We start from the raw sequence: 17,988 nt of genomic DNA on the forward strand, positions 1-17,988 counted from the left end.
TCTCGCTCTCTACCTTCGGTGGTGACTAGCAAGTTGCGCAGATTGGAAAATTGCCCGTTTCTCTATTCTGTGTGCTGTCTCGCATGGTCTATTGCGCTGCATCTCGGGAACCCGAGAGAGAGAACCACCAAGAATGACGTTTCCGAATCGTAGCCTCATAATTCTCGAAGCACCCCCACACACTTTCGTGCTGATCGTTTACTCTCTTCCTGGATTGAATATGCCATATAATGCGTTTAACACGCATGTATATCTCTTTAATGGGTCATAAAGGTGTGTATAGTACTGATCAGGACCGACTAACCGATTATGCGTCGGCGGCACGGATGTCCTTGCTCACGCCTCATTTCGCATTTTTTTGAAAGTCTCAGCGTGTCGTAGCTACATTTCTGACTTGTTTCAGACGTATCCAATGTCATCCAGCCCAGTTCCGTACGAGGGACACCCCTCGTCCTTGCCAGCGAATTTTCTTGACTTCAGTCCATTATCCCCGATTTATGTACTGCCAACGCATCTAGATGACGACGAGCTTCACGAAATAGAGGATCAAATACAAGATCTTAATGGAGACTTGACGTATGACATTAAAGAAGCGAAGATTATCTTAGGCAAAATTTCCACAAAAAAAAGGGCCGAACTTGAGCTTCGAATCCGCAAACTCAGCACCCAGGAAGTTACGGCTCCCAGTGGAACAGGAACAAGCACGAAGAAGCATGGAGCTGAAGGTCCTCATACGCCTAGGAAAAGAGTGAAGATTTCAGAGATTGATGATGATGATAATGTTGCAAATTGGAAGGTGCAGGGTGAGAAACGAGCCGTGGAAACACATCTATCGCCGTCTTCAAGGTCGTTGTCAAAGAACATCTCAGATTTGGGAAACGGGCAGCATGCATCTCCAATTAACAGATATGAGATTATTGATCTGACACAAGATGAGCCGACCCCAACAGACACCCCTTCGGACGCAGATACCTGCAATCTGATCAAGGTTGTCAAATTGCAATGGCTCAATGACTGTAGAACAAGGAACGAAGTCTTAGACATCAGTCCATACCTTGTCTACGAAGGAAAAATAAAGATGAGACCACCGGATCCAATAAATTCGCAGCAACAATCCGCGGGTATCGTTCGAGTTTACCAGAGAGACGCACCGAAGTCACAACACATTCTTGCTGAGCGACCGACTGGCTCAGAAATACTCGAACGCGCCCGATCAGACGTGAATTATAATCAAGCAACTCATCAGGATGCTCTCTATGGCGCAGCACCACATGGAGAGCGCAGGTTCAGGAACCAGAGCAGTCGATCCGGCGGGAAGCAGAATGAAGTATTCAGGAAACCCGCCAAGTTGATGGAGCTAACAACCGAAGAATACGAAAGCGCAGGCGATCAGGAGATGCCGCCAGCGCCGGATTGGGTCAAGCATCATCAGCTTTACGCGTGTCAGCGCGTCGCGCTGATCAATCCACCGAATGGCGATTTCATTGAGGAGTTAAAAAAAATCCGACTCGCCAGAATACTAACGAATGATGAAATCGGCGTGAGAGCATACAGCACATCAATAGCTTCGCTAGCGTCGTACCCCTACAAAATCATCAATCCGAAAGAAATTCTTAGGCTGCCTGGCTGCGACATCAAAATAGCAAACCTGTGGATCGAGTGGAAGAACAGCAACGGCAAAATTAAAGCCGCCGAAGAAGCTCAAAATGACCCGACTCTTAAGATTTTGAACCTGTTCTATGAGATTTGGGGTGTAGGAGCCACAACCGCCCGCGAATTCTATTACGAAAAGGGCTGGACGGACCTGGATGACATTGTTGAGTACGGATGGGACACGTTGACTCGCGTTCAGCAGATAGGGGTAAAATACTACGATGAGTTCCAGAAAAAGATTCCACGATCAGAGGTCGAATTTATTGCGAGCAAGGTGCGCGAGCACGCAGTGAAGGTACGCGATGAAGGCATAGAACTCATGGTTGTGGGTGGCTACCGTCGAGGCAAGAAGGAAAGTGGAGACGTGGATATTATCGTTTCGCACAGGCACCTGGACAAGACAGCTGGGCTGGTGCAAGACATTGTTGAATCTCTTGAGCAAGAGGGTTGGATCACGCATACTTTGACGCTGAGTCTTACGAACACGCATCGAAATCAATCTACACTGCCTTTCAAAACGTCTAAGCCGGCTCACGGCGTCGGCTTTGACACTCTAGACAAGGCCCTTGTCGTGTGGCAAGATCCAGTGTGGCCGAACATGGAAGCGGACTTGCGGCAGAATCCAAACATGAAAAATCCGAACGTCCACCGTCGAGTTGATATAATCGTTTCACCATGGCGAACGGTTGGATGCGCAGTGTTGGGATGGACTAGCGGAACCACATTCCAGCGAGACCTTCGTCGGTACGCTCGAATCGTGAAAGGTTGGAAATTTGACTCGTCCGGAATAAGGGACAGAACCACAGGCGAAGTGGTGGAGCTTGAAGGCCCAGACGGCGTAAGTGGCAGCATGGTTGATGCAGAGAAACGCGTTTTTGAGGGCTTCGGACTTGAATACAGAGAGCCTTGGGAGCGGTGCACGGGTTAACTAAACGTGCTGCACGAAATACAGTGCTTTTTTCAGCTTGTGTCTTGATAACATTGGTGGTTCTAAAACACGCCTGCAATATGTTGAATGTCCCACATTTATTCTTGGAACATGTTAAATTGGTCCAAGGGAGTTTCTGTAAGCGTGTTGCTTACGTCGTCAGAAACTAACAAGTACGATGCTCCGCGAAAGACATCCCTAAGCACACTCTTAGCCAACTCATGAAATGCCTCATTCCATGGAAAGGTAATCAAAGAGGTGAGTAACTGCTTCTCGTCCACGATCTTCATCTTCAAACAAAGCTCTCTGAGTTTGTTCATTGCAGGAAGATATTCGGCCCGTCCATTCGAGGCAGTCGCTGCAATCACGAGAGTCCAGAGCAACAACTCCATCGGTGCCTGAGCCTTCCAGCTTTCGATAGATCTGGAATATAGGACTGGTCTAAGACGGGATAGATACAAGTCAACAGTTCTAGTACCCAATGGCATGATCCTCAATCCTGCGTAAAAGAATATTTGCCCCACCACACATATAGAATCACACACCACAACCAAATCTAACGAAGGGGCCGCCATTGTCGCGATTTGGAGCCTCAGGTCATAAGCTAATGCAATCATATCATACTCAGTGTCGAGCATGACATTACTGAGTGCGTAACGAAACTCGAGATCGTTCTCGCGGGTGGTCGTCCACTGCGATGTTGTGGCAATTGAAATTGTCCGTAGACGGCGAAATATGCTAAATAGCGTATGGCCGTACACATTGATAAGTTCAAGGGTATAAGGATAATGCTTTGCCGCTGTTGACAGGAGTTTCTCTGGTAAAAGAGGATTTGGATGTCCACACTCGATCGCAGAGTATTTGTAACCAGGCAGGTTACGAGTTGCTGCTGCATAATGATACTCGGCCCTGCAAAATACAAGTTAGTAAGAAATTAGCAAATGCATAAACATCTTACCATGCAACAGCTCTCAGAATAGAATCGTTCGTTGCCAAGCTCTTGACGTCACCAGCGGCTTTGATGAGTGATCTCATGGCTACTAGATGAGCCTTGGCATTGAAATAATTCCCGCATAAATTCTGTGTAACTTTCAGTGGAGGTAAATATTGTTTACTTTCAATCTCTGTACCTCAAAAACGGCTACTGATGTCATACTACTCATGAGAGAAGACATATTCATCTTTGTAGGATCAGAAAGGTCCCGATTAATTATCTGCATCGCCTGGCCACGATGATACAAAATATCTTGTTTGACAGGCAAGCCATGGTGACCATGCATGTAAAGTGCTACAATAGACAGCATACCGTGCAATAACCCTTCATTTTCAACAACGTAACCGTAAAATGAATTCGTAGGATTTTGTGCTATTCGATTGATGTTGAATTCAGTTTGATCTACGCCGCGATCAGCTACAGAGAAAGACCTAGGAAGAAGAAAACAGTGCAACAAGAGCTCGTTCTTGGAAACAACAAGTGCTTGAAGGAGACAACCTACAGAAATGCATTAAACGGTTTGTACGAGGGTTGCTCGTTGCCACAGGCATCGAATCGAATGGGTCTCGAACATTAGCTTGAAACGCCTCCAAACGAGGAACGTTATGTGCCAAGCCATCGCCGTGAAAAGTTTTCACTTGCGTATGTGAGCCTGTATATTTCACGGGAGCAGGCCAGTCCACGATCTCAGAAAGGGAGAGTGAAGCAGAAAGTCCCGATGTTTCCTTTGATTTGTCGTCGTTGGAGTTCACCTGCTTCGTACCGCGGACTGAAGGCTGCTTCGCCAACCTCCAACGGCCTTTCAGTCGGTCCTTCGAACTAACAGTGGAAGTTGAATTTGCATGAGAAAGATCCCCCAACTGAACTTTCATCTCCTGGAAATGATTTCTCATCACATGACTTCTAATTAGCTTCCTCGAAGCGGAGTCCATGGGCTTGAAGTCTCCATCTGTGAGCTGCAGGAACCTGTACTCCAGTGTTGGCGCCGAGGTGACAATGCTGCTTGGTATATCTCCTCTTATTGGCAGTATATATTCCTTGCCCTCAATATCGAAGCCGTCTTTTTTCTTCGAGCTCCTACCTCTCTTGGGAGCTAGCTTCAATTCTCCGGAAAACACTCGTGTGTCTTTGTCCATGTTCATTCCCACCGAAAAGGGTTTTTGATGAAAAGCGCGAAACATACTTTTATCAGTCGAAATCCGTCAGATAGGTTCCAGCACCAATGTCTAGCCAAAGACTGGGTTCTTCGGCGAACCTGCAGCAGCAGTTGGTGAGTAATCGACGTAAGCGAGGAGGGGAATGCCAAGAATTGCCTAAAAAGGGCAACAGTATTAAGCAGGCTACAAGCAGACTCGAGTGATTGGCTGGATCTCTTGTTTTTTATATCCAATTCATTCGTCAGCTAGATCTAAAATGATTTAGTCAGACAAAACCGGGGGCCAAGGAGTTTTTAAACCACTCTTGACGTAGTAAGCTGCTTCTGGCTAAGCCTTCCTGTGATTTCTGTATGACCCGACGCTTGAAGGACAATGATGTGCAATATCCTCTATCGAGCTCCTGGTGCTTCGATCAAAGAAACCCACACTTTTTGCGTGGATGACTTGTCACAATTCCTGACTTATTGCCGCAGCCTCGCAAGCCGGTCATTCATGCTTCCCAGCGTTGAACAGGTACAGACGCTTCTGTACTATAAGATAGTCGTCTCTCTCTCCACACTTAGTGGAGATCCACGAGCGGCAGTTTAGGACTAATGGTTTTAAGCATATTTTGCTTATCTCGGATTTAGACATGGTTTCGGTCGCTTTTGTCAACTAGCTCAACCTTCGTTCTCAGATAGACCAGAAGGCGAATCTTGGGCGTGTCCATTGGGACCTGAATCTTCGTTCCCACCAGCCTCATCCTCTGCATCTTGCTCATCATTTTCTGCAGCATCTTCATCCATTTCGTCCAGTTCAGCCTGTATTGGACTAGTTCTAGGCTCTAACATGTCCAAATCCTCTAGAATCGCCCTGTGAGGCAGCTTCCATAAAGAAGTTGCACAAACACGATCTTTGGTCAGTAAATCATCGATAAACTGGTCCATGTATGTTAAAGTGAATCCGTCTCTGGTTCTTCTTTTGAGCTTCCGATAGTCGAGTAATAGCGGCTCTAAGGTTTGATAGATTTCAACGGGTTCCCAGGCAAGCCGAATGTAGAAAGCTGCAAGAGCGCGCAAGTACTTGAAATCTCCCCTTCTCCTCTGATCAATTTCTGCACCTTGATCGTTTGCATTTTCTCCATTGAGATCCCCCATGGTCTCACCCTCATCGTGGAAATTGAGATATTCAAGAATGATCTCTTTCTCCGGAACGAGCTGCAGCAATTTGAACGCCAGACAGAGAAATGGTGTCGGACGACCCACGGCACCATAAGTGCCACCAACGAAGGTTAACTCAGCTGCGCGATCACATAAAGTTGCAGCATTCAAGCCAAAACATTGTTCTTTCCAGTAATATGATTCCGTGATTCGTTCACGGACACCTTTCTCGAACAGCAGCGCTGGGTTCTGACCGCGAATTGTTGGGCCGCTATAGCCTCTCTCATCAAGCAAAGCACTGGCGTCTGCTCTGTGAGAAGCCATAGCCAGGGATAATGATAGCAAAGATTCAATAGATGAAGATGAAATGAAAGGCTTTAGTTTTCGTTCGCTAGATAATATTTCGTGAATCAGATTCTTCTGTTACTACAAAAGTCTTGTGCGTTGCTCTTTCTCGATAGCTTTTCATGTTGCGCCACACGGCGTTAATAACTGTGGCGCATGCTATATCCGGTTGCCCTGTCGATTGTTGTTTACTAGCGCATACTATTTCATCACTGGTACGCGACATTGACCGACCATAATATAAGCTGCTAGAAGTGAGAATATCATCGCACAGCACAAACTTACAACGTCGCAGATATGGTGCTCTTGACAAGTAGTCAAGTCCAAGTAGCATTATCATCTGCCATTAGTAGGTACCGGCTAGAAGCACTCCGCGAACAACAAGACTAACATGTTTGAAGTCTTTAGCTTCACATTTCTATTGTTCCTAGCCGGATACCTATCACAGCAACGATCCGTAGAGGGCCTTCATGCCGCATTAAGACCGCGAGCACCAGTACCACGACACAAAACTCCCGACCACGGTCATGCCTTTCAGCCTCTAGATCCAACAAACAGGCTCAATCGACCGCTGGGACGGCTCAGGGATAGACTGAAATGGCAAACACAGCTAGTGGCAGCTGATTTTCCATTTGATTGGAGTAGACTTGCTTACGCGCAACTTGTGCGGGACCATTCGGAAACATGTAATGCTGTTATCGTTTTCAGCGAGTTACACAGGCTGAAGAGTTCTGCACCTCGACTGCTCCTGTTTCCTCAGCACTGGGTTCAAGAAAAAGACGGTCAAGTTGCGGATCCATACTTGGAGACGAGTCGGCGGCTGCTGAAGAAGGCGTCAAGAAGATACCGTGTTACCTTGGTACCAATCAAGCCAGATGTCGAGGGGAAAGGAGAGGACGACCCAGGAGCGTATTCGAGTGCGACCCTGGCAGCGCTCGACCAATACCGAAAAGTCATGACATTTCCCACACCAGGCCTGGTGCTTGACACAGGGGCTTTAGACTCCATTTTGGCATTTACAGAAACGGAGGCCATTGCAGCGTATCCACCGTTGAATACATCAGTGGCATCCACAATTCTAGTAACTCCATCAAAAAAGGCACAAGAACTTCTCAATAGAGCAACGTCACAAGACATCACATCGGATTCTCTCGTACCAGACATTCAAGATCAGAGCCTCTTCAGCACTTCGCACGCTTTGCGCGTTGCAGATGCCACAACCTTCAATGCAACGGATTTCCTCGCCTCAACTGCGTATATGCACTTTTCCGATCCGGATCTTCCCGGGCCCGAATATGATATCCCTTACTCGAGTATAGTTAAGATGAGACCGTCAGGGGATGACCAAAGTTTTCTCTGGGAAAAGATGTACTCCACGTATAAAGATCGAAGATATGGCGTGTGTGGATTGGACTTGGAATCGTGGCCACCTGTCTCTAAGATAGAAGCTTCTCAGCAGCGGCAGGAAAACGTTGCTACTGAAGAAGACCGAGCAGATCTTTAGGAAGAATATTCAAGACTGAAATATAGTAAGATTATCATAAATATAACGATTACGAAGGACTTTTCACTGCTGTATAATATGATGAATTCACTGGATTTTACAGAGATTTAGTTGCTCAAAACAAGACACTCTGTGCTGCCGACTTCCTCAAGCCACACCATTGCAGCCTCCTCTGGAAGAAGACGATATAGATCACAGGTGCCGAGGGTTTAACGACTCTTGTCAACCAAAAGGGTACTTAGAGATTATAAATGTTTCCTACGAAGGTTCATCGATAGGATTTTCACGGATATTATCATACGAGAGGTAAAGCAATTCAACTCGAGCTCTAGAAAATGATACACCGCATGTATGCCATCTAAAATGTAAGGATAACAATATGGCCGAGATTCCGGCAAAAAAAAACATAACGCGCTGGCTTAAAGCTTTGATGACCGCGTCAGAGCGACAAAAGAAATACAGCGACCGGGGATCGAACCCGGGACCTTCAGCGCTTTACAGGTTTTCAATGTGAAGCAGACGTCATACCGCTAGACCATCGCTGCATAACTTGAAGGAAGCTGCTTCCTCTATGACATTATAATATAAATTTTATTGTTTTACTACAGTATCTATCTTGACGTTTGGCATTGGCTCTACCGGCCGACCCAATAGTTTGGTCGTTAGGGTCGGTGCTCACCAATCCAGCGCCGACATCATTTCCCCACCACTTTTTGATCGGTAATACCATCATCACACCACATGTCAGCATACCGGCATTATAATGGGTGGGATAGCCTTACGATCATGCCACAAGTGCGTAGCAAATCATGCACCTTTCAATAAAATCATGCCAAAATGACCGACACGGCTAGCCGTACCCCTGGATCGCTTTCCGGAGCAGCTTTGTGTGCCCATGATGACACTGGCGTGATTATGGCGCAGCAGCATGATCCCAAGGGCTTTGGAAAGCTCAATGAGCGGCTTTTGTGGTATCTGCCCTTGCAGTGGTATATCATCCTTCTGTGCAGCATCTCCCTCGCCTTACCTTTTGATCCTGTAGCTCTCTATCCAGACAGGTGGGCATTTTTCGCCTTCTTTAGAAGTTCAACATAAAATCTTCATATCATTCGAGAAAGGGAAGGAAAACAAGAAAAAAAATTCAATTACACGAACCAGAATGTCCTCGACTATCAAATCTGGGCTGAAGAGCCTTCTTGGTGAATCACACTCGCATGGGAGATACCCTGTTACAACGACGATGCATTCGGCGGACTACATGAGACTCGTAAGAAGAGTGGGCAGAACAATGTCATGGTATGTTTGAGCTGTCCCTAGCTCGGTTTTACCTCTGGCAATAACTAAAACGGTAAAAAAAGGTATGTTCCTGCACTGGTTGTCATGTTCGGCTGGCCCTTAGCGTACGCAACCATGGTGCAGAAGAGCAATACGGGACAATACTGGACATATAGAAAAACAACTAGAACATAAATCAAGACAGGCTAGACTTGGTCATCCAGAATGGACCGGGAGCGGAAATGAATGACTCCTGTGTCACTCGAGGTTGAGCATATAGATTTCGGCTGGTTACCATCGGCATGAGACGGGCACTTAGAGTGAAACCGTCATGATCGTTGATTTGCGTGCATCCACTAAGAAAAAGAGCATATTAAATGCTGATATCATAATACAAGAAGTCATAAACACAAATCACGTTCGAGAAATCCCGTACGATAGATTCACTTCAGTATTGAGTCCGTTAAAATGGATTCGTGCAAGTCGTTTGGAAGAATATCATTCAAGAGCTCTTGTTTTGCAGTTCTCGCACAATGGATTCATTTGTGTTGTTCATTATAGCCGATGAGAATGCCCAGGCCGCATTGATTCAAGACGAGCATCATGAGTACCACTACTACTGGGTCTCGCTGCGAAATCGTCCAAAGGATAAGTCTACAAGCTGGCCCGCTGTTCCTTTGCTGGTCAAGTACATCGTCTTGAATTAAAGATGCTTGCAATTAGGTCGCAAACTGCACGTGTGATTGCTGAACAAGCACAAAACAAGGACGAAGTGTTCATAGTGGTTTCACGCAAGCTTTCAAAACAACAAAATGCCTCGCTTGATGAAGGGCGGCAACGACGGTGTCGTCTGTCGGCATGTTCAAACAAAAGTTCTGGATCTATTCTTGTTTTCGGGCCTGTTTGCATCTTTGTTTGGCAGATCCCACAAATCAGTTGATGGTTGTGTGGAGGCTGGAACAAAGGGTGTTTGAGCCTTGGATCGATCGGGAGTGCAAATAAGTGAACAGCTCGATGGGGAAGCTGCGGGCAACCGTCGCGAGGCAGGAACCGCCCCGCCCACCGCAAACTGTCGGCCCCTTCGAAAATCTCGCGTCGCACCAGGAGGATTACTTCGTCTTTCCACGAGACTTTCGTCAACGACCTGCGAACATCCCAGCCGCGAGCCTTCAAGATTTCGAATCTCCTGATCTTACCGTATAGGGAATGCATAACGAGTCTAGGACGGCCCAAAAGCTTCCACAGTTCCGAGAGAACCTCACAAGGCATCGAAGCAAGGTCGTGCTGGGGTCAAATTATCTGATCAAAAAGTTGCCAAGTACCGTAATGTGTAACAGGCGACCCGACATTCGCTCCTTGTCGCGACCTGTTATGACGCCTAATCGATGTTTATTGTTTCCCTTCAAATGATTGCAACCTCGCCGTTCCGTTTGTTTCCTACGTCGTGCACCTTTCTCGATATAGTAGACAGCCATCAAGCTCGCAACTGTTTCAGCAAGTAAAATGTCACTCCTGCCAAGTGAAAGGTCATACCGACTCACGATAGACGAGCCGTTTCGTCGTTTAGTATATATTCCGTCAAGAGAATGGTGACGAGATGAATGTCTTGATACTCGTCTCGCTCACTTGACGGCCAGTAACGGCGTACGCTCTTTTCTTTCCTTCGTTTCTTTTCACTCGCTTTGATAGCTTTGAGTTTTCATTCTCTCACTTGCTGGCCGAGTCCCTTCATTCTTCATTTCATCAAAAATTCACCGAGATCTTCGAAAGATGTACAAACAAGCCTTACTGTGTTTGCTTCCGGCGCTTGTCGCTGCTGGTCCGGGTATCAACCCAAATCCAAACCCCAACTTCAATCCATCGACTAGCAATGGCACATTTGGTCCTTTTGTTATACCTCAAAAACCTGCTGCGAACGCCACTGGTGGACCCGCCATAGGATCTATTGATGCCCGTGTCATCCAGGCGATGCAACTGGCTATCAGCAACTGGCAGACAGACACTGGCATCGTTTCTCTTTTCCTTAACAATGGACCGACCACTATGGATGAAGCTCAATTCAAGGGTATCGCTGACGGTGCTTTCAAGGCCGAGGTGGATGAGCTTACGCAGAAGGCTGTCCTTGACCAGGTCATTGGAAACGACCCGCGAGTGTCTCTTGCCAACTTGACGTTGACGAATGGCGTTTTCCAATCTGTTGTCGATAACTTGCAGATTATGAGTATCCAAGGCCGATCTAGAATGAATCTGATTAGCGTGATCAACAATGTGCGCTGCACGCAGATCCTTCCCAGCATTGATACATACATGATCGTTGCTGCAGAATATATAGGCAACAATGCTCAGCAACGTCGGGCTGTCAGGCCAAATGCTTGTGCACAGATTTTGGCGGGAGCGAGTCCTAGTGCTTTCGCCGCGCTGCCGGTCAGTATTTGCACGCGTCTGACTTTTGAATCAAGCTGATGAGAGTTTTTAGGGAACACCAGCGGGCACACCACCCGGCATTGGCGATGGCAACATTCCGGGTGTCCCGGGTGCATGCGGTCAGGGTAATGTGCTGGGCATGGTAGCCAATACCACGACAAGCGCAGCATCGAACGTCACGGTAACAGGTCCCACATTGTCGGCCAACACGACGACGCCCGAGCTGGGTCTACCTGGATTTCCCAGTTCCAGTCGGGCGTGCTCCGCGTCGGTGACTTCGGCCAGTGCTGCTGCCGCTTCCAGCAATTCTGGAAAGGCCACAACTAGCAAGTCTGGTCAGAAAGGCTACGGTGGTGACTATTTGAGCGGCAGGTATGGAAATTATCTTCGCGTCTAGGGAGCGGATGCTGTGACGACGGTATGAGATGGGGTCTATTCCCTTGTATGTAACCTTATGAACTCTGAACATTGATGACATGAGTTGTGACTATCCTGTCCTTCCCACTTCGACCTGCTCCAGAGCATGGGATAGGCATTCGTCTCATTGTGTACATAAACACAGACATGACTCCTGACTGATGACCAATTTGGCCTTGTCGTCTCGTCCTTTCGTACGTTTTCGCGTCTCTGTACTCCTGTGACATCATGCAGCTTGTGCTCCCTCCTGCCCCTGAGGCTGTTCACACGAGATCAGGATGAGAACGACGTCCCACTCCGTCTCGATTTTCGGTCGCACACACTTTAAAAGGTCGTTTCTCCGTCAAACGGTGTTCTGCAGCAGCCTAATAGCAATCCTTCAGGACGTAAGGTTGCAAGAAACAACGGCCTTGACGGGCAATTCCATGTCGTTGGGTAGTTGTTTCAGCCTATCCTCGCGTTTGCGAGCCTCCATAATTTGCCACGGCGTTTTGCAGATCGTCCAATGACTCTCCGCTGCCATAAGCGTTCAGAAGTTCCTGATATCGCTTATCGGTCTCGGCTTTGGCTTTGGCCTGTGCGGCTCTGGCAGAGTCGTCCGGCTTCAGCTGTGACGCTGCAGCGGCACCCAAAGCAATTGTCGCTGTTCCTAGCAGAGCTCTGTGACGCAGCGATTAGAAAGCCAAGGTCTAATTTAGACGAGGGAACGAAAGAGGGGGGGGGGGGGGGGAGGAAAAGCCACATAACGTACAATTTGGACGCGGCGCCAAATCGAGACATGGTTCGGGGTGCTGAAGCCGCGGCTGCTGCTGCGGATGCCTGTAAGGATGGAGATGGAGCAATGGCAGCACTAGTCGACAGCCTTGCCCGTTGCTGAAGGGAAATCGATGGTGAGGGCATGTTTCAATCAAAGAGGACTGTCTAATGTCAAAAGAAAAATTGAATCTCACAGCAGTGAAAGCGCACGCAAGGGTATATCCGAAACGCGATATATCCCGGCTGAACCGTTCGGCAGGCTGGGGGTAAAATGAGGCAATTCTCGAATCGCTTGCCGTGAGCAAAAGGACAAGAGAGTGGCCAGCGAGGTACAAAATCGCGAGTCGCCAGATACGAGGAAGGTCGTCCTTCTATGCACGGGATCCAAGATTTGCCGTTGAACGACTCCGTTCTGTCGTAAGGCTCTCAAGCGTAGCGGAATGCGACTCTCCGAGGCTAACGTGGTGGGTCGATGGGAACAGTTAGCCGGCGTAACTTCACGGCACGCTCTTCCAGGGGGTTTTGATGGCAGTTGGAGGCCTGTTTGTGCGCTGAAGCGTTGGAAATGTACATGCACGAGGAAGTCCAGAGGGGCAGTGTTTAAATGGCCAAACGAGCGAGCTCACGCGAGCAGGGCGATTCGCACAGTCTGGGGTGACACGCTTCTCCGCATCCCGTGAGCGATTGGCGGGTGGCGTCACCTCGCCCGTGATTGTCCAAGTTAACGTAGGGGGAAGGCGCAGTCAGCGTGTGCGTCATTGGCAGATGTCGGCCGCGCCTGCTCAGACTGTCCTTTCTCCGCTCGCAGTTTTTCCGTCCGTGGCTTCATGCGCTTTGAACCTCCGACAGTCTGGCTTCGCTCCACAGTACAGGTATCATGCCACTACTCGACTTGTGGAAATTTTGGGTTGCCAGCAAAAATACCAGAACGCATCCGCGTCATAAAAATAGAATGTGCCTGTGTAGTAAGCGTAACTAGCAACGTGTGCTAGGCGTCTGTCTCGTGTCCATTCTGGACCAGACCGAAGTGTATCCCCGCTGCGCCAGCTGCATATTGATCACTTTTTTTTTGTTCTTTCGGCAGAGAATTCAGCACAGGCGAAGGAGGTGTAGAAAAGAACGTATCGGCCGCTTCCAACGCTGTACATAACGTGATAGACATGCCCAACGCAAAATGCCGTACGTGCCAGCTATCACCAACCACGTTCGTTTCTTGAAATGCAACGCGCATCGTCCGTTCAGGAATACAGCGCGGCTCGACTTGTTCTACCAGCTCAGACTTGTCCAGCGAGCCCTTCAGGGGCATAGTCGCATTAGCAGTTCCCGCGGAGAATTTGGCGCGGAATTAATCAGCACGAATATTTCATCCCATGCAGAGACTGTGCGACACGTGTGTGATTCTTGAGATCTTCCGTGCAATAGAACGCGAGGTAGTTATCAAGTATTCAGCGCGTGGTTCAGGCACTAAGTTGGACTTGAACTTATGATGTAATGCCTGATTACAAAAATCAGCAGGGTCCTCCATCGATCAGTTTAACTCAAAACGCGTGGCCAAATGGCTGTCACACGTAGTGCCAACAAGCAAACTCATCTCGGAGGCGTCCCAGAACAGAAGTCCAAGACGAGATCTCAATCCAAGCAAAAACATGAAGGGGACAAATCAAAACGTAAAAGAACACTTGGCACGTCAGGTGACGGTGGCATGTTAAGCCCTCCACCGTCGCCAACTCGAAAACGAAAGCTCCCTCCCATAGAAGTCCAGAATAAGACGAAAAAGGTCGCAAAGCGGGAGGCGGAGAGCGAGGAGGCAGGGCAACACCCACAGAAGGCCATCATCATTAACCGTGCTCCGGTCTTACATTTATGGGCCGCCTCTGTGACGCATTTCCTGCACCCGGAATTGGATTGGTCGACTTGTCTCAGCGCCGGCAAGGCAATCAGCACGATTTGTGCTGTTGCCAAAGGCCGATCAATAGGCGCGATTGATGAGCCTGAGGACACCGCAGAGCGCAAACGGAGAAAGGACGAGCAGAAGAAAAAAGAAGCGGAGCTTGACGTGCTAGAGATTATGCAGTTCAAGCTAAAGCACAAAGACGGCAAAGTGTACTTCGGTGGCAAGCCGCAAAGTGATAGTGAAGGCGCGTTGAAGATCAAATTTGGTGATGGCTACGAAGATGTGAGGAGAGCGTTCGATGAAGGGCTTCGGTCATGGAAAGGTCACGAGGGTGAACTGAACAAAGCCGCATTTACCATGTACGAGAACTTTAGGCCAAGAGTTTCTAAAGGACAGAGAGGATGGGGTAAAAGCGGCAAACTTGATTTAGATACTGTGAGCAAAACAATCAGTATGGGTTTATCCTGCGACGGGTCTTTTTTCTTCTTTCCCTTTTGTTCTCCATCTACCATTCAAATACATACTAGTTTTATACGATGAACTGTTTGGTAGTGCAAAAATGACTGTCCTTTGTCCGCGAGAGAAAAAGTCTTGTCAGTGCTTCTCGAACAGTAGAATGCCAGTGTCTTGCCGACGAGTTGAATCGAGAAAGTCGATCAATGCTTCCATCGAGCAGTTGGTGTGAATAGCGAAACAAATGCTTTGACTCGCTTCTCATCGCTGTGTTGTTACCGTTTGTAGGCGACACTTTCCCAGTCTTTGTTTCTGTCCTTGCTTAGCCGGCATTGTAAATCTTTCAGAGTTAGTCATGCTACGTCTGTAACCAGAACTTAGTGACTGGACTAACCATGGTGTCTTTATATCTTGATTCGTGTCCTTGATAGATGTGCTTTGCTCATTACTGTGCGCTATTGTTTGTCTTGGTCCTAAAGCATAACAGCCACTCATTCAGATTCTCTTGCTTCTAATATTTACCCCTACATAACTGCCCATTATCGCTCTCATACTGCGATATATAATTTTTGAATCATCAGCCGGATCGGTATGGCCTGCCTTAGTATCCACAGGTGTCGCACAAGAACTAGAGAAGACAGCGAGAATGACCCTCCTTTTTCAGTTCGAACTTGTATGCAGAAACAAGATCCGCTCAGCAAGATATGTTCTAATCTCAATTAGTTGGCTGCAAGATCTCCCGATCACTTGGTAAACCTTGCCTTAAGAAGTGTAGAACTCCAGAAGAACGAATTCATGATAGCGACAGCGGTCGAACGCATCGACTGAAACACTTTGATGACTTTCGAAATCGAGATCGAAAGAGAACATCAAGGTTACCAAAGTATGTGACGAAATATTTCAAGCCGGGTAACATCGTTCCCACACACGCCGAGCCAGAACACCTGAAGGGTCTTGAAACCACCGGTATTGGCAGAGAGCCAAGATTAAGTCAAAGTGAATCCTCACCAAACTTGAATGGACCTGATGTAATACCTCCCCTTCAACCACCGAGCGCAAACAGGCTCGTTGCGTGTGGCCGGCACGATTCGAACATCTCAACGGCTACCACTTCTCTGCTGTATGGTACTCTCAGCATCAATGGCTCGCAAGCTATTCTTCCCGGAACAAGTAATGCCCAGAAGAACAACTCATCTGCGCTGACCGTGACCACAGTCGCGCATACTCGACTGTATACTCTCCGCGAGTTGATGGTCATAGCACACCGGGACATGCTAAACCAACGCAGTCGCGATTCAGTCGAGTTATTGCCTCCAAATTCGGTCCCAGCTCCAGGAGTTTTCGGGAAATTTCAATCGTGGACAATTCACCCCGCTGTTGACAACATAATTAAGACTCTTCGAACCTTGGTATTAAGTTCGGCCTTGGTGAGAACGCTAGAAATACGTCTTCCCTTTTATGACTTGACCATACCTCCTGATCTAAGAGCAAAGAAAAGATCGAAAGGAATAAAACGCTGCATTACTGAGTATAGTGAGGACATCAAGTCTAGCCCAGTTTCCACGTCTGGTTGCGACTCAAGTGGCGCTTCGCCTTCGACAGACGAGCATCTAATCACACATGCTGGCGATAAATCCATTCAGGCGACAAATTCAGACATATCTTCACCAAAAGAACATGTGCCTGCCGATCTCGACGTCTTAAAGACGCTCCCAATATTCAACGGCGCTCCAGACGAGGTCATCTGTCGCAGCTATCCGCCCAATGGATACCTTGTTCCTCCGGCACGTTATTCCGAATACGAAACGGAATCCCTTCTTCTGGACGAGATCTTGAGCGAAGGAGACGCTCGTAAGACAGACAAGGAGGGTGAGTTTCCACCAACCTACCTCAAGGGCATGGTTGGCCAGAACGCTGAGGTCTTTTCTGAGCGACCAAATGGCGGATGTGAGATCGGTGCGTGCACACACGTTCAAGAGCCATGCTACCCTGCACTCAAAGTCATCAAGCTTGAGTCGCTGGTCAGCCAGAGCCTGGTAAGAACCGTGACGGGTAGCCATAACAAGAGTATGCACAACCCTGATGTCGCTATAAATATACCTAGTACCAAGATCAGCCCCAAGAATGTCATCCACGCTCTTGTCGTCGTTCACGGCTCATCGGGTCTGATCTGCTACCCTCCATACAGCGAGCTCGAAATTCACGGCAAGTACATCGGCGACCTTAATGTAAAGGAGCATAAAAAAGGTCCCACGGCTCTTGAAAAGAGGTTCTTTCCATTCTCGATCAATCTCAATCGATTTTTTCCAAGCTACCACGTTGTGATGCATTTCAACAGGCCTGTAGTCAACGTGCTGATCGATTACCGCATTCAAGACTTTATATGCCCGGATCTGAACAATGTCAATGCACTTATGGCGCTTAACTATATTGACAATAAAGGCCGAAGGAATAGAGGCGATGCCTTTTATCGGGCTCCTGCAACCAGAGATTTCCGTAGCCAGGGCTTGCTTGGTCAAGTAATCCGTATTCAGATCACAAATCATGTTGCTGGTGACACTTATGGCCTCTACGCTCAATCTAGCCTTGAGCCAGGTGAGTGGAGTATGCAACGCATCGGTAGTCGGACCACGGAGATGTATAGAGTTGTTCTTAAGAACATGGTCGAGGTCCAGCCTTGGAGCCATGCGATGATGCTCGGTTGGCCTATCGATACAAACTGGGATGTAAATGCTGGCTTTCAGAACAGTCGCACATACGAATTGCAGGGAATATGGGAGGAGCTCAAGGTATATGCTCGCACGATGAAAAAGCCGCAAATTCTCGACATGGCTCACCTCTTTTGCGATCTTAAGGGTATACCGGAGAGCACGTGGTTGCGGGCTCGGGATGACCCATACGTGTTGCCACATTGTGTCTTAGAGAGCAACGCCAGGAGTAGTGAACATTACGACGCAGATGCTGACGAGATATTTAACGGGACCAGTACAATACAGTTTTCTTCCTACTCTGACATATCTGAAGACAGACCAGAAGCAATTTCTGATCC

The 17,988-nt window shown here is 48.0% G+C and overlaps 8 protein-coding genes and 1 non-coding gene across 9 annotated transcripts; 4 read left to right on the top strand and 5 right to left on the bottom strand.

The window, feature by feature from the left end:
• The first annotated feature begins 209 nt into the window (after positions 1 to 209).
• PV09_06595 (uncharacterized protein) lies at positions 210 to 2,676 on the top strand. Its single transcript, XM_016360262.1, has 2 exons — positions 210 to 273; positions 404 to 2,676. The coding sequence occupies exon 2, from the start codon at positions 413 to 415 to the stop codon at positions 2,579 to 2,581; it is 2,169 nt and encodes a 722-aa protein (XP_016211974.1). The 5' UTR covers positions 210 to 273; positions 404 to 412; the 3' UTR covers positions 2,582 to 2,676.
• Positions 2,677 to 2,679: 3 nt separating this feature from the next.
• On the bottom strand, positions 2,680 to 4,756 carry PV09_06596 (uncharacterized protein; the record flags this gene model as incomplete). The annotated part of the gene is made up of 4 exons (XM_016360263.1): positions 2,680 to 3,490; positions 3,540 to 3,661; positions 3,712 to 3,977; positions 4,078 to 4,756. The coding sequence occupies 4 exons, from the start codon at positions 4,754 to 4,756 to the stop codon at positions 2,680 to 2,682; spliced, it is 1,878 nt and encodes a 625-aa protein (XP_016211975.1).
• Positions 4,757 to 5,391: 635 nt separating this feature from the next.
• On the bottom strand, positions 5,392 to 6,195 carry PV09_06597 (uncharacterized protein; the record flags this gene model as incomplete). The annotated part of the gene is made up of 1 exon (XM_016360264.1): positions 5,392 to 6,195. The coding sequence occupies one exon, from the start codon at positions 6,193 to 6,195 to the stop codon at positions 5,392 to 5,394; it is 804 nt and encodes a 267-aa protein (XP_016211976.1).
• Positions 6,196 to 6,449: 254 nt separating this feature from the next.
• Positions 6,450 to 7,898, top strand: PV09_06598 (uncharacterized protein). Its single transcript, XM_016360265.1, has 2 exons — positions 6,450 to 6,565; positions 6,618 to 7,898. The coding sequence occupies exons 1-2, from the start codon at positions 6,514 to 6,516 to the stop codon at positions 7,718 to 7,720; spliced, it is 1,155 nt and encodes a 384-aa protein (XP_016211977.1). The 5' UTR covers positions 6,450 to 6,513; the 3' UTR covers positions 7,721 to 7,898.
• Positions 7,899 to 8,177: 279 nt separating this feature from the next.
• Positions 8,178 to 8,265, bottom strand: PV09_06599. The gene has a single exon. It is a non-coding gene; the product is annotated as a tRNA-Val (tRNA).
• Positions 8,266 to 9,679: 1,414 nt separating this feature from the next.
• On the bottom strand, positions 9,680 to 10,264 carry PV09_06600 (uncharacterized protein; the record flags this gene model as incomplete). The annotated part of the gene is made up of 1 exon (XM_016360266.1): positions 9,680 to 10,264. The coding sequence occupies one exon, from the start codon at positions 10,262 to 10,264 to the stop codon at positions 9,680 to 9,682; it is 585 nt and encodes a 194-aa protein (XP_016211978.1).
• Positions 10,265 to 10,765: 501 nt separating this feature from the next.
• Positions 10,766 to 11,816, top strand: PV09_06601 (uncharacterized protein; the record flags this gene model as incomplete). Its single annotated transcript, XM_016360267.1, has 2 exons — positions 10,766 to 11,419; positions 11,472 to 11,816. 2 exons carry the CDS (start codon positions 10,766 to 10,768, stop codon positions 11,814 to 11,816), a joined length of 999 nt encoding a protein of 332 aa, XP_016211979.1.
• A 469-nt stretch (positions 11,817 to 12,285) lies between these two features.
• Positions 12,286 to 12,616, bottom strand: PV09_06602 (uncharacterized protein; the record flags this gene model as incomplete). The annotated part of the gene is made up of 2 exons (XM_016360268.1): positions 12,286 to 12,496; positions 12,588 to 12,616. 2 exons carry the CDS (start codon positions 12,614 to 12,616, stop codon positions 12,286 to 12,288), a joined length of 240 nt encoding a protein of 79 aa, XP_016211980.1.
• A 1,094-nt stretch (positions 12,617 to 13,710) lies between these two features.
• PV09_06603 (uncharacterized protein) lies at positions 13,711 to 15,065 on the top strand. Its single transcript, XM_016360269.1, has one exon. The coding sequence runs from the start codon at positions 14,148 to 14,150 to the stop codon at positions 15,024 to 15,026; it is 879 nt and encodes a 292-aa protein (XP_016211981.1). The 5' UTR covers positions 13,711 to 14,147; the 3' UTR covers positions 15,027 to 15,065.
• Positions 15,066 to 17,988: the final 2,923 nt, after the last annotated feature.

This window comes from Verruconis gallopava (genome assembly GCF_000836295.1).
Source record: "Verruconis gallopava strain CBS 43764 unplaced genomic scaffold supercont1.23, whole genome shotgun sequence".
In the NCBI taxonomy this organism is placed as follows: domain Eukaryota; kingdom Fungi; phylum Ascomycota; class Dothideomycetes; order Venturiales; family Sympoventuriaceae; genus Verruconis; species Verruconis gallopava.

Bases quoted from the DNA above. Each gene is read 5' to 3' on its own strand.
- PV09_06595 (XM_016360262.1), top strand. From the start codon at position 413: ATGTCATCCAGCCCAGTTCCGTACGAGGGACACCCCTCGTCCTTGCCA.
- PV09_06603 (XM_016360269.1), top strand. From the start codon at position 14,148: ATGGCTGTCACACGTAGTGCCAACAAGCAAACTCATCTCGGAGGCGTC.
- PV09_06598 (XM_016360265.1), top strand. From the start codon at position 6,514: ATGGTGCTCTTGACAAGTAGTCAAGTCCAAGTAGCATTATCATCTGCC. The intron at 6,566-6,617 runs GTAGGTACCGGC...ACATGTTTGAAG, and splicing joins AGCATTATCATCTGCCATTA to TCTTTAGCTTCACATTTCTA.